Here is a 14,417-nt window from a genome sequence, read left to right as displayed (position 1 = left end):
CCTTTTACCCACTATTCCAACTGTTATAAGATTTAACATCCCTTAGATGTGATGCACTTGATGACAGACAAGTTTTTCAAGATACTGAAAACAAAGGAGGGGGGGGGGTCACCCATGTGGCCCAACATCTTCACTTTGTAGATAGGAAAAGGAAAGCATGGAGAGGGCAAGTGACTTGCCGGAGATCACAGCCCAAAGAATCAGGATCTGTCAGGCCAGTAGCTCCCAGCTGGGAGCCCTTAGAACTCCAACCTGAGTAAGCACTGTAATTACTCTTTTATTGCAAGTGAGCAAGTAACATCCAGACATTGCAAGAGACGACACCTCCAGCAAAAGTGGCTCAACTTTATTACAGGGAAGCTAGGGAGGAGCGGGGCAAGTGAGGGTCTCTGTCAGGAACAGCCATCGCTGAGCAGGACTGCCAGGCCCCAGGTCTCTCTGGAAGGCAGGAGAGGATCAGCGTCCTGGAAGAGACGAGAAGTCAGGTGGAACAAAAGCACCATCTGCTGTGCACAGGAAGGCATTGCAAAAGCAGCAGGGGTTCACTAAAGGGCAGCTGTGGGAGGTGAAGTGGGAAACCCAGGTGCTAGAGTGGAACTAGCGCCCCGTGTTCAGCCCCACACACTACGCCCACCAAGTCTGTCACGATGGCTGGCACCCACTAATCTCACGCAAGCCAATCTCTGCCAACGCCTTTTTCTGGGGAACTTCCGGGGCTGCTGGGATGATACCCCTTGTCCTGTTTCAATGCACACAGGGGAGGCAATGAACAAAATCACAAGCAAACAAATCTGCCAATGAACAGACAGTCCTGGTGACTTTATTACCCAGAAATGCTCTATCTCTGATTCCCAAACCTGGCATCACATCAGTCATTGGGGAAGTGTCTTTTTTTTTTTTTAATTTTATTTATTTACTCATGAGAGACACACAGAGCAAGAGAGAGAATGAGAGACGGGGGTAGAGACACAGACAGAGGGAGAAGCAGGCTCCATGCAGGGAGCCTGACGTGGGACTCAATCCCGATCCCGGGTCTCCAGGATCACACCCTGAGCTGAGCCACCAGGGCTGCTCCCTGGGGAAGTGTCTTAAAACAGATTGAGATAGATGCAGCAGGGATGGGCAGGGTAGCTGTTTGGCAGGTGATTCTCACCCAGTGCTGCGCATCTGAATCTGCAGGAGCCTTTCCATACTACTCATGCTTGCAGACATGTGCCCAGATTAAATTAGCTGGTATCTAGAAATTGCTTCAAAATAATAGGGGGAGGCGGTGGCATGCATAGATGAAACAGTGATGGCAATGGCTGATCATTGGATCTGGGTGATGGGTACGTGGGGATTCATTTTACTACTTGTATGACTAAAATTTCCAAAATAAAAAAGCAAAGGTAAATAAATCAATTAAAAACTCTTGAGAATTATTCAGCCATAGAAAGGAATAAAGTGCTGATCCAGCTACAGCTTGGATGAATCCTGAAGACATTATGCTAAGTGAAATACTACGGTTCCTTTTATTTTATTTTATTTTTTAAATTTATTTATTTATTTATGATAGTCACACAGAGAGAGAGAGAGGCAGAGACATAGGCAGAGGGAGAAGCAGGCTCCATGCACTGGGAGCCTGACGTGGGATTTGAACTCGGGTCTCCAGGATCGCGCCCTGGGCCAAAGGCAGGGGCCAAAGGCAGGCGCCAAACCGCTGCGCCACCCAGGGATCCCCTATGGTTCCTTTTAAATGAAACATCCAGAAGAGGCAAATCAGAGGCAGAATGCAGATTAGTGGCCCCCAGGGGCTGGGGGGGAGGCAGTGGAGAGTGTCTGCTAAATGGGTTTGGGCCGTTTTTTTTTTGGGAGGGGGGGATAAAGCTTTGAAACCAGAGTTACACAACACCGTGAATGCAGTGAACCCGCTAAATCGTACACTTTAATGGTATGTTATGTGAATTTCACCTCAATAAATTCAAAGACTACTATGAGAAGAAGACACATCCAGTTACACATGGTTTACAACTGGCAGGCAGTACTTTTAGCTGAATAAGATGCACACGCTCAGGCCAGGAGTCTCCAATGCAAGGGGTCTACATTGGGGCTCCCCCGGGTGTTTTGCCCACTCAGAAAGTTCTGTCTCTTCCCTCCCTCCATCCTTTCTTGTGGAGCGCTTATATCAACCACAATCTCACAATCTTACATGGAGACCCAGTATGAAACAGAGCTACTACCTGGGATGGCTGGAGGGGCCCAGAGGGCCACGCATCAGTCTCCTCCAAAACTCCTCAGGGTGCAGGGACCATATGATGATCACTGATCCTCGCATGGTGGTAACATTATCCTCCCTTTGAGCATAATCCTTCCTATTCAGAGGGATTTCACAGGAATCCCCATAAGGAAGGAAAATAGGATAGAGGCTGTGGCCCCATCTTACAGATGAAAGGCCTGAGTCTCCAGGATGTAAGGAGAAGTATCCAAAGTCATAGCGTGACATGAGGACAGAGCTGGAATCAGAATGCCAGAATTCTCATTATTCATCCCAAGCTCACTCCTGATCATGGGCTGTGTCCATGGACGGACAGGGGATCAGGAAAACAGAGGCCTCTGACCCCTCATGATTTGCATGTGACATCACCACATACACAGGACACCGGCACAACCCAGCAGTCAGTTGGGAGAGGAGGGTCTCATGGGCCTGTTCCCAGGGATGAGGACACTGGCCACTACGGATTCCAATTTGGGATGCCCTCATCCTGTCTCTGCCACCCTCCTGGGTGGGGCTTCAGTCAAGGCACTTCCCCCCTTCCCAGGCCTCATGTTTCTCAATGGCATTGAGAGGGCTGATCCACATCAGGGATGTGGCAATCACTGTCATTCAAGCACCAAAAGCACTGCAAGGGCAGTAACAGCTAGGAAAGGCTGTGCCATGAAGGATTCTGAAGCTGGGGTTGTGCAGAGAGGGAAGGAGTGCTGGAGCTTTACATAAGGTCTATCCTGGTTCTGCAACCAACTGATTTTGGCCACCTATAAGCCTCTCTGGATTCTGTACAATTAAAGGATGTGAGGATTTGTTCTGCACCAGTCGGGAGCAGAGGGCATGCTCAGGAAGCTGATAGCAGTTCCAAGCAAGGAGAGAGGCCAAGCTGAATTAGCTGAACCTGGTCAGCACACAGGAGCATGAGGCCCAGGACATAGGTGTCCTTGCAGATGGGACAATTTATCAAAGCACTGCTCAGGCTCATACGCCCTATACTTAAACCCTGTTGGTTATGAGATGCGTTCCCCAAGTCATAAAAGGGACCCTGGGAGACATAACACAGTGCTCTGCGTATTCTCAGGGGGCTGTGAGGATTCCCTGAACTCATGATTTGCATTAGCTAATGAAATATTCTGTCCAAGGGCTGGGGCCTCACCCACCTGCTCCCTTTGGTCCATCATGGGCTCAGGGTCCAGGCCCTCACTACTTGGGGCCGAGGTAGGAAACGGCCTTTCCTGTTTTCTCCAGGGTCTCCAGCAGAATGTCCACGCTGTGCTCAGAGTTGATGCAGACCTTCTTGTTGGGCAGGTCAATGTCAAACTCAACTCCTGCAGGAAAAGGAAGTAGGGTGTGTGGGGAGGAAGCAGAGACCCTCCCAGTTGGGGCAAGAAAGAATGCTGGCTCCAGAATTCTTATTCACAACCACCTTCCCCTTTCCTCCATGCCAGATATCAGCACATTCTTCCTATAAAGGGCCAAAGTCATGTTTTAGGCATTCTGGGGCCAAATGTACTCAGCTACATATTCTTCTCTCTGTGTGTATTGCTTTTACACCCCTTTAAAAATGTTAAAAACCATTCCCAGCGGTACAAAAAAAGAATGTGGGCTAGATTTGGCCCATAGACTATAGTTTGCCAACCCCTGCTTGAGACTGGGGCTTCTTTTAAGTTTTCTCTTCTTTTTAATTTCAAAAGTAACAATACACACCATTGGGGGGAAAAAAAAAAGCAAACATTGCTGAATAAAACTGGAAAGTGGAAGGCCCCCTACTCTCTCCTATCTCCAGAAGTCACTATGAACAGCACAGCATCTACCCAGTCTTTCTCTCAGACAGACAAGTGAAAAGTAATTGTTGTGTGATAATAGAGCAAAATTCGAAGCAGCAACCTCAGTGTCCCTCAGCAGGGGATCGAGTAGATGTATGGGACGTCCACACTGCGGATTATCACACAATGCTACAGTAAACATACTTGAACACATCCTATAAAACTTGTGAAAATATTTCTATACCATGAATTTACAGAATGGAAATTGTGAGCAACCGATGGGCACATTTTAAATGTTGATATTATAAAACCACCCTAAAGGGCTATGTCAATTTCAAGCTTTTCCCTCCCCACAGACCAGTACATGGGAATAGCTAGAGATGCCATCTTGTGGAGACGATGGGATCCAGAGGGAGAGGCCATGATAGGTTCTAGGCCTGGCTTCATCACTGACTTGCTGGATGACCACAAGCCTGCCCAAAATGGGCCTCAGTTTCCCCATCTGTACATGAAGGAATTGGGGGTGGTCAGCACCTGTGATCTATCCGGTTCACACAGGCCATTAGCTGTGATTCCTCAGGCTCAGCACTGCTCATCTAAGGCCCCAACTCAGAAAGCCCTTCTGACCCACCTCAAAAGGCTACCCAAGTAGGGACAGTGGTAAAAGATGGGGCCATCTATCCAAGGTCAAAGGGAGATTCCCCAAACATCAAAGAGCCTTAAAAAGCCCACAGTACAGAATGTCTGAATTTGTACCTAACAGATACTGAGGGAGAAAAAAAAAACATAATGTGTCCTTACACACTGGATTTTTGTCTTTTGGTTCAGAAGTTTCTCCCTCCTTGGCACTTGATGGGATGAGCACCAGGTGTTATATACTATATGTTGGCAAATCAAACTCCAATAAAAAAAATACAAAAAAAAAAAATAGGAAAAGAAAAAGAAGTGTCTCCCTCCGCTTTGGAATAAATATTTTGGCGGCATCATAAACCTGGAAGAAACTCTAGGATCATCTAACCCAGTGGGTTTTAAACTGTGTTGCTTACAGCCCAGACTCCTGGTCGGGTGTTCTCAAGTCATCAAGAGTGAAAGCAGGCCCACCTGCACTCCTCACTTCATCCAGAATGTGCCACTTCATATTGGAGGGGCCCCTGAGCAGTTTTCCTCTTACGGTATCCACGTATCCACGGCAGAAGCTAACATAGGCTGACACGCCCATACCACAGCTGGGGAAATAGGCCCCAGGGAGAAGAGGCTGCAGTCACACGGCAAGCCAGCAGCCAGGTTTTCCCCGCTGCTTCAGACTTTCAAATTAAGATTATGATTTCCATGACTAGAAACCAGCCATTGACTCACTTTGGGCAAGTCACTTCCCCTCCTGGGCTCTGGTGTCAACACTCCCATTCCACAGACGGAAAGGCCAGCTCAGAGATTGAAGTGCTAATGAGATCAAGTCCATGTGGAAGGCCTTTGAAATCTGGGTATTATCTAGGGTTGTTTTTCTTCTTTAAAGATTTTATTTCTAGAAAGAAAGAAAGAAAGAAAGAGAGAAAGAAAGGAAGGAAGGAAGGAAGGAAGGAAGGAAGGAAGGAAGGAAGGAAGGAAGGAAGAAAAAAAAGAAAAAAGAAAAGAAAAGAAAAGAAAAGAAAAGAAAGAAAAGAAAGAAAAGAAAGAAAGAAAGAAAGAAAGAAAGAAAGAAAGAAAGAAAGAAAGAAAGAAAGAAAGAAAGAAAGAAAAGGGGGGGTAGGCCAGGTGGCTCAGCGGTTTAACACCGCTTTCAGCCCAGGGCCTGATCCTGAAGACCTGGAATCAAGTCCCACGTCAGGCTCCCTGCATGGAGCGTGCTTCTCCCTCTGCCTGTGTCTCTGCCTCTCTCTCTGGGGCTCTCATGAATAAATAAATAAAATCTTTATTTTATTTATTTTTTTAAGATTTTATTTATTCATCAGGGAGAGAGAGGCAGAGACACAGGCAGAGGGAGAAGCAGGCTCCCTGCGGGGAACCCAATGTGGGGCTTGATCCCAGCACCCTGGGATCATAACCTGAGCCAAAGGCAAACACTCAACCACTGAGCCACCCAGGTGCCCCCTATCTAGGTTTTTTTTTTTTTTTTTTTTTTAAGATTTTATTTATTTATTCATGAGAGACACACAGAAAGAGAGGGGCAGAGACACAGGCAGAGGGAAAAGCAGGCTCCACACCATGCTGGGAGCCCGATGTGGGACTCAATCCTGGGACTCTAGGATCATGCCCTGGGCCAAAGGCAGGCGCTAAACCGCTGAGCCACCCAGGGATCCCCGCTATCTAGGGTTTTAAAAGTGAAAATCTTAGCACTATCAGAACACTGGTCATATCTCAGTCATTACCTCTCGGAAACCCAGGGCCAGACCTCAGTCTCCCCAGCTGAGAACCAAGGGGGCTGGATGAGAATAATGATTTTCTAAATATGTCCAGAAGAGGTGCTTTAGGAGTTTTGCACATGACTCGAGTCAAAGTTTATTTCTTAAAATATTACAATTTTCTAAATGTTAATAGAAAATGACACTCAAATGTAGCATATGCAAAATTATCACACTGAAGATCACCAACACATTAACTAGTGCTGCCAGGACTCTGAGCTAGACTGTGGCAAATCCCAGCTCTGCCACTTACTGTGTGATCTCAGCTAAGTTGCTTAACCTCTCTGAACTTCAGTTCCTCTTGCTGAGGATGGAGATAGTCCAAGAAGCAACCTAAATGGCTGTGGTGAGGAACAGATGATGTGGTTCACAGAAACCACACCAGGCAGAGTAAAGGGCACATGCTAAGTACTCAATATATATTTTTTTAAGATTTTATTTATTTATTCATAAGAGACACAGAGAAGAGAGGCAGAGACACAGGCAGAGAGAGAAGCAGGCTCCTCATAGGGAGCCTGATGTGGGACTTGATCCCGGACCCTGGGATCACACCCTGAGCAGAAGGCAGACACTCAACCACCAAGCCACCCAGGAATCCCCTACTCAATACATTTTAGTTTTACTGTTATTAGCAGCTTTAACTCAAGCTTCTCCTGATCCATGTCTGCAAGTATTTGAACATGATTTAAGTGCCTCGGCCTCCCCAACCTCACCCCTAACCGAGGGCCACTCACTCACCTCCCAGCTTGTTGAGCACCCGACTGACCGCATTAGAGCATCCTTCACAGGTCATGTCCACAGAGAACTCGTGCTTCTAAAATAAACAAAGGGGACCATAAGCAAGTCCTTCAGCATGACACACACACTCCACCAGCATGCAGGCCCACCTAGAGGCCAAGACAGAAAGCAGAGACAGGGCAAGATCTGGCTGTCATCAGACTCACCAGTAGCTTCTTTCTGAGCCCCACTCTCTTAAACTGGAAAGTGGAGTTAAGTAAGGGTTTCTCCATCTCACAGGTTGTATTGAATGAGATAATCCCAGGACACCTGGGTGGCTCAGTAGTTGAGCATCTGCCTTCAGCTCAGGGCGTGATCCTGGAGTCCCAGGATCAAGCCCCATAATGGGCTCCCCGTGGGGAGCCTGCTTCTTTCTCCCTTTGCCTGTGTCTCTGCCTGTCTGTCTCTCATGAATAAATATTTAAAAATAAATAAATCAATAATAAAAATAAAATGTTGGTGTCTAGTCTGACCTTCAAAATCTTGATTCTTGAGCTACAGGGTTTGTCTCAAGACCACTGATAACTGTGATTTGAGTAGGCCCATGGACTCTGAGCAATGCTGATCTGGTGGTCTTATTTATGCATCAGAAGATCATCTTATGCATTAGAATCATCCAGGAACTTGAGAAAACTACAAGTTCTGATCCACAAGTCTGGGCTGGAGTGTCTATTATGGCTAATAAGTTTCTCTGGCATTCTGATACACAGAGATCACTGTTCTCATCCACATGCTGTCAGAGGCAGCACCCGAGTCCTGGGACGAGAAGGGATGTGCCAGGTCTCCCAGCGGGGTGGAGGCTGGGCCAGTAAGGGAACCCAGACTCCTGGACTCTTCGTACAGGCTCAACATCCTATAGTGTCCAAGGGCCTTAAGGCAAGCTTTGTTGAATTCACTGCTGCGACCCGATACTTGAACAGCGCCTGGCACAGAGTGGGTGCTTACTACATTTTGTTGAGTGAAGAGATGATTGACACAACTGGTTGAGGAACTCTGGGTCCTTCCTTTGCTTTCAGACAAAGGTTTCTATACCAATACATCTATTTTAAAATCTCTGGGGCAGCCCCAGTGGCGCAGCGGTTTGGCACCGCCTGCAGCCTGAGGTGTGATCCTGGGGTCCCAGGATCGAGTCCCACATCAGGCTCCCTGCATGGAGCCTGCTTCTCCCTCTGCCTGTGTCTCTGCCTCTTTCTCTCTGTGTCTATGAATAAATAAATAAAATCTTTAAAGAAATAAAATAAAATAAATAAAATAAAATCTCTGGAAATAAGACCGGCCTCAGTTCCCAACTCTGGCAAGCTGTATGACCATGAGTAAGTTATTCAACCCCTCTTTGCCTTGGTTTCTACATCTGCAAAACGGGGACGAGAGTCCTTTCTCTAGGTTAGTGAGTGGGATGAACATTGTAAGTATGGGAGCCAGCATGCAAGATGGCCCCAGTGACCTCTACCTCCTGATTTATGCCCTTAGGAAATCCCATTCCACAATGTCTCAGGGTTGCTCTGTGTGTCCAGTAGAATATGGCTTAAATTACATCATGTGACTTCTAAGGCCAGGTCACGAAAGACACTGTGGATTTTTCCTGGAATGGCAGAGTTGAGTAATTGTAAGGGACCACATGGTTCATGAAGCCTCAAGCACTTAAAGTATTTACCTGACCCTTTAAGAAAAAGTGTGGTGACTCCTGCTCTAGAATAACCAGCAGACAATCCAGATTTGTCAACAGTTTGCACCTGCATATACCCATCCAAAGCTTTTTTTTAAAGATTTTATTTATTTATTCATGAGACACAGAGAGAGAGAGGCAGGGACATAACAGAGAAAGAAGCAGGCTCCTCGTAGGGAGCCCGATGTGGGACTCGATCCCAGGGCCCTGGGATCATGCGCCCTGAGCCCAAGGCAGACGCTAAACTGCTGAGCCACCCAGGCGTCCCAACCCACCCAAAGCTTTAGAGGGTTTGTAAGACCAATATAAGGCCTAAATCTATTGTGTCTGAGTGCACCTCTGTGCCAAATGCTCAGTATATGGTATTTTAAATTAGTTCTCACTTGGCTTGGAAAGGGAGCTCGAGACCCTATTTTACTCCAAAGGAAATTGAAGTTCCCAGGGGTTCACTGAGCTGCTCACAGTTATGGAGCGAGTCTGTGCTGAGGATATGAACCCAGGCCTTCCTGGCTCGAGGGACATTTTGCTAGTTGTGGAGCAGCCAACAGCACTGCCAGCTGCCACCCTGCGACCCTGCCTCTCAGCAGGAGCTCTGGGAGTGGGACAGCTTGTGAAGAAATGCAAGTTTATGCTGCCCAAGAACCTAAGTCAACAGAATATGTGAAGCTTTCTGCCGCTGCCTACAGAGAGCGGGTCTCCTTTCATCCTCCATAGTACAGAGGTCAGAAACCAGGAAGCGGCGTCTGGGTGGCAAAAGTTACAATTCTGTGCTCTTCCCCTCAGACTTGCACAAGTCAATTTGAGGGTGGTAGAAAATCTACTTCATGGATAGAGTAACCCATTCTTTACAGAGAATCCCAATCCCCTGTTGCCTCAGCCCCTCAGAGCCTCAGACTGGTCTGTCACCTCTAAGACATGTCCTTTAAAGCCATGAAAAAGTCCAGTAAACTGCAATTCTTTAATAGAATCTCAGAACTGGAAGGGCAGAAATGCAGTGGGGTGGCTGTCCAGCCCCCTCCCAGAGAAGGAATTCTCAAATATCCCGGATATTTAATCTTTGACACAATGTCAGTCGGGTTTACTAATACTAATATTTGAATGTGGACTACATGCCAGATATTGTTCTAAACACTTTGTGTGCATTACCTGGTTTAATCACCACAAGGTTCCCATGAGATGGGTGTTATTATCCCTTGACACACAAGGGTTTGAGATTCAGAGGTTAGGGCACTCACTCAGGGTGACACAGCTAGTGAGGAGCCAGGGCCTATACTGAAAATGTCTCCGAAGCCTAAACTTTTAACCACTGTGGTCCTTGTTAAAATGGGATTAACACCTGCCTGCCTGTAGTTCTACACACTTGTCTTTGCTACACGAGAGCTAACATTTCTTGCGAACTAGCAACATCAGTGACTATATGCTACATATTTTACTGGCATTCTTCCAGATAATACTAACAATAGTCCTTTGAGATCACAGCTTTTATCCCCATTTTACAGATGATGAAATCAAGGCACAGAGAGATAAAGCAGCTTGCCCAAGGTCACCCAGCTGGCAAGCAAGGGCACAGATTTTTTCAAAGAGGCCTCTGAGATTCCAAGTTTTTGTCTGAGAAACCTCTCGGGTGACACACTGACCAGTTTTGACCACGGCCCTTGACTAATACCCTCCTTTCTTCAGTTGCTCATCTTGTGATATGGTGCCAAGTACCCTCTTCATTCTGACCATCTGCTCTGGAGGGTCTCTAGCTTGTCAATAGAGTGATCCTCAAGCTGGCCTTTGCTTCACTGCCACCCTCTACAAACACCTGGTGACTATCTCAGTCCCAGGGTGATTAATGTTGTCCTCTTAACATTGCCACAGGCAGATTTGCTCAAGGAGGAGGGCCGATTCTGTTAGGTTCTTTGTCCATACTTGTGTTGTCTGAGGATTTGTCTCAAGGCACCTGGCAAGCCCCAAGGGAAAGGACACCTGAGATGGTTGTGGGTTGGCCCAGGGGGCCACTGGCTTACGTGTCAGCTCCCCAAAGCTAGGCTGCTAAGACACAGGGCATCTGTGGAACACCTCTGGGTATCCCCTTGAATCAGAGCCATAAACTAGGCACTCTGGGGGAAATCGCTCAACACCACATGACCCCAACTAGGATCTACAGGATATACTTGGCATCACAGCTTACTTTCAATCCGGTATAACGACTTTTGTCTGGCATTTATTTCCCAAGTGGTCAGGCCAGAAGAGACTGGGAGCCTGAAGATAAGGGGCTTAATCCTAGCCCTACTCAGTGCCTCAAGGAGACCATGAGTAAGTTACTGGGCTTTTTCCTTTCTTATCTGCAAAAGTCCTGAATTTCTTATCTACAAAATGAGGTCCTGAGCAACCATGTATGTGCATTAAGCCTGAGTGAGCGGCAAAGGCGCCTAAGACCTACTCATTCCTCCCCAAACTCTGTCTTTGAGCAACTGGCAAGTGTGAGCAGGTCCCTTAACCTCCCATGGGCTCATAGGTTCAGGGTCGGAAAGTGATCGGTAGGAAAGGTTAAAAGCACTGTCTCCATTCAGCGTCGCCCAGGGCTGAAGTGAAAATGGGCCAGAGTAGGCAAGAGGAAGGAAAGGAAACCACGGGTCTCTGAAAACGTGCCCCATCCAGGCGGCGACAGCCACCCCACCCCTCCCCCACTCCCCGCTTCTGGCCGGCTCAGCCGACAGGGGCAACAGGGGCAACAGGGGCAAGCGGGGGGAAGGCGCAGGGACTGGCCGTCCCAGTTCCAGTTCGCCACAGGCTCGCTCCCCGGATGAGCTCAGCGACTCGGCCCTTCGCTGGGCCTCAGTTTCCCTCGTCTGTGCTGGGAAGGGCTGGGCTTGTAACCACTGGAGGCCCTGCCGCTCCGATGTCCGGAGGCCTGACTCCTACATCAAGCCCCTTTCGCATCTGGAGGGATTTTCTGGAGGGTCGCGGAAGCCGGGAGTAGACGGGGAGGGAGGGAGCGGGAAGAGAGGCAAGAGCTCCGGCTGCGGCCTGGGCCCGTGAAGAGCGACGTGCGGCCGATGCGCGGTGCAGCCGGGGCGCAGGCGGGGGCCGCGTCTGCGGGGTCGGGAGCGGGCACTCACCGGCATGGCTGTGGATGGCGGGCGGCGGCGGCGGCGGCGAAGCTTCGGCCGGCTCCGAGCGCTGGCGCGGCTGTGTTTCCGGGGCTGGGCGCGGGGGAGGGCCGCCCCCTCCCGCCAGGCCCCGCCCCGCCCGCCAGGCCCCGCCCCGCCCGCCAGGCCCCGCCCCGCCCCGCCCTCCAGGCCCCGCCCCCGCCCGCCAGGCCCCGCCCCGCCCTCCAGGCCCCGCCCCCGCCCCCGCGGGCGGAGAGCCACCTGACTGCCGCTGGCGGCCGCGCCTCCTTTCCCGCGGTAGGGGCCGGGGACTCCCCGCTCGTCCGCCCCGCGCTGGGCCGGCCTCCAAGGCCTACAGGCCATTTTTAGACCACCTGCTTCGTGCCAGGCGAGTATTAGAGGCTGGGAATGCCAGCCCCACCCCCACCCCCCGCAGTGAAGACGACAGACTCCGCCCCTCCCTAAAGGGACAATCCCATTTATTGATGTAAGTGAGTCCCAGCCTTGAGCCAGCACGGTGCTAGGTAGCCAAGATGCACTAGTGAAAAAGACCTCGCCTCCTAGGGAGCCAAGGAAGCAGGCGGTGAAAACGCTGTGTTAGAGGGGCTGTATCGTGGGAGCCGAGGAAGGGTCTCTAACAGACTGGAGTGTGTTGGGGCTTCGGGAAGAAGTAATCTGAGTCAAGAGTGGAGAGCACACGTTCATCTGGTGAAGATGAGCTACTGGGGAAGGAGGGAGGCAGAGGGAACAGCAAGACGGAAGATGAGAGTGGGCTTGAGAGGCAGGCACAGAGAGAGGTGGAGGAGGATATGAGATCCACAGCCTTGGGTGAAGACAGATGAAGGACACTTACAGAGACAGCCATGCGGAGACTCGGAACTTCAGACACACACACACACACACACACCCCTCTCCATACACACGAGCTTGGGGTGAGGGGGCTCTCCCCTTGGAACATCCAAGGAACCTGCCGGAGGGGTCCGGTCTGAGTAGTTTCAAAGATGTCCCTCATCAACAGAACTGCTTGGACATCTTATTAACAACCCAGACTTCTAGGCTTCACCCTAGATTCACTGCCCCTTATTCTCCAGGTATACTTTTAGTCCCCCTCCTCTGCTTGGTTTGGGGAACCACTGGTTGAGGAAAACTATAGTCTTATTACATGAAACTTCTTTAAGAAAGTGTGCTCAGGGATCCCTGGGTGGCGCAGCGGTTTAGCGCCTGCCTTTGGCGCAGGGCGCGATCCTGGAGACCCGGGATCGAATCCCACGTCGGGCTTCTGGTGCATGGAGCCTGCTTCTCCCTCTGCCTGTGTCTCTGCCTCTCTCTCTCTCTCTCTCTCTCTGTGACTATCATAAATAAATAAAAATTAAAAAAAAAAAAGTGTGCTCATGAGATCCCTGGGTGGCGCAGCGGTTTAGCGCCTGCCTTTGGCCCAGGGCGCGATCCTGGAGACCCGGGATCGAATTCCCACGTCGGGCTCCTGGTGCATGGAGCCTGCTTCTCCCTCTGCCTGTGTCTCTCTCTGTGATGTGACTATCATAAATAAATAAAAATTAAAAAAAAGAAAGTGTGCTCATGATTGATTTATTGTCTCACCTCCAATTCATCCTTTTTGTTTGCTCTATGAAGATGAATCTGGACTCTAAATTTTTTTTTTTCCTTTGCCTTCTGGCAGGATGTTAAAACTTCTCAGTAAAAGTTCTGGGAAGACCCTGAAAGGGGAACGGTTTTCCTTCCTGGTTCCAGTGTGCTCACTTGCCAGACCCTTGCAATGTGAGTGGTTGCCCCACGCCCATCTTCTGAGAACGGCTTCCTCAGCACTAGGCTCCTGCTGTGTTCAGGGACCGGCAGCACCTAGCAGCCTAGCACCTTCCTTGTGTCTATCCTTCCTTGTGTACTTTCAATAGCAGAGTGCCTTCGGTGAAGTGCCTCTCTGTAAATAGCTTTTTCCAGCACCCCAGAGGGAAATTTTCCAGCTGGAGGATGGATGTCTAGCAAGTTCCACCAGCCTGGCATCATAGCCATTTCTCTGCCATTCTGTGGGCCACAAGGCCTGGATCTCAGGCTAGCATGGGGCTTGGGGGATTCTTCTCTGTGTAATACTCTATGTTACTATCTTGGCCTTACCAGCAATGGCTGCTCCTTGTATCTGCTGTTTCTATATTCTTTAAAATTCTCTTTACTTCTTACTAGCCAATGCCTCATCACAGACTCATGATTTTTAAACTTTCCTTGTTCCAATTATGGTGTGGTTTCTTTCTCCTGATTAGTACACACTGATACAGGGAGTGACCACAAGCTGCTTGCTTCAGTTTAGGGAAGAGGGTAATGGATCCACCCTTGGCCTAGGTTCAAGGAACACGAAATGGAAGGAATAAATGTAGGCCAGAACCTGTCACTGACTCACACTGGCCCTGAGTGAAGAGGCCCATCTCCAGCATGGTGAGTGGAAGGAGCATGGAA

The 14,417-nt window shown here is 49.3% G+C and overlaps 1 protein-coding gene across 3 annotated transcripts; it reads right to left on the bottom strand.

Moving 5' to 3' along the window:
• Nucleotides 1-325: 325 nt before the first annotated feature.
• ATOX1 (antioxidant 1 copper chaperone) lies at nucleotides 326-12,329 on the bottom strand. Of its 3 annotated transcripts, none has more exons than XM_035714855.2 (4): nucleotides 12,213-12,329; nucleotides 7,149-7,224; nucleotides 3,406-3,573; nucleotides 326-464 (listed from the first exon to the last, which is right to left on the bottom strand). In XM_035714855.2, exons 1-3 carry the CDS (start codon nucleotides 12,312-12,314, stop codon nucleotides 3,449-3,451), a joined length of 303 nt encoding a protein of 100 aa, XP_035570748.2. In that variant the 5' UTR covers nucleotides 12,315-12,329; the 3' UTR covers nucleotides 326-464; nucleotides 3,406-3,448. The 3 variants fall into 3 exon arrangements, with proteins under 3 accessions (XP_035570748.2, XP_048965180.1, XP_048965181.1); XM_049109223.1 differs by lacking the exon at nucleotides 12,213-12,329 and adding an exon at nucleotides 11,961-12,122; XM_049109224.1 differs by lacking the exon at nucleotides 12,213-12,329 and adding an exon at nucleotides 11,961-12,122 and having other exon boundaries at nucleotides 7,149-7,221.
• Between the last annotated feature and the right edge of the window lie 2,088 nt (nucleotides 12,330-14,417).

Source organism: Canis lupus, chromosome 4 (genome assembly GCF_003254725.2).
Source record: "Canis lupus dingo isolate Sandy chromosome 4, ASM325472v2, whole genome shotgun sequence".
NCBI lineage: Eukaryota > Metazoa > Chordata > Mammalia > Carnivora > Canidae > Canis > Canis lupus.
Note: the sequence above shows the minus strand (reverse complement) of the source record. Positions and strands in the feature narration are given on the sequence as shown.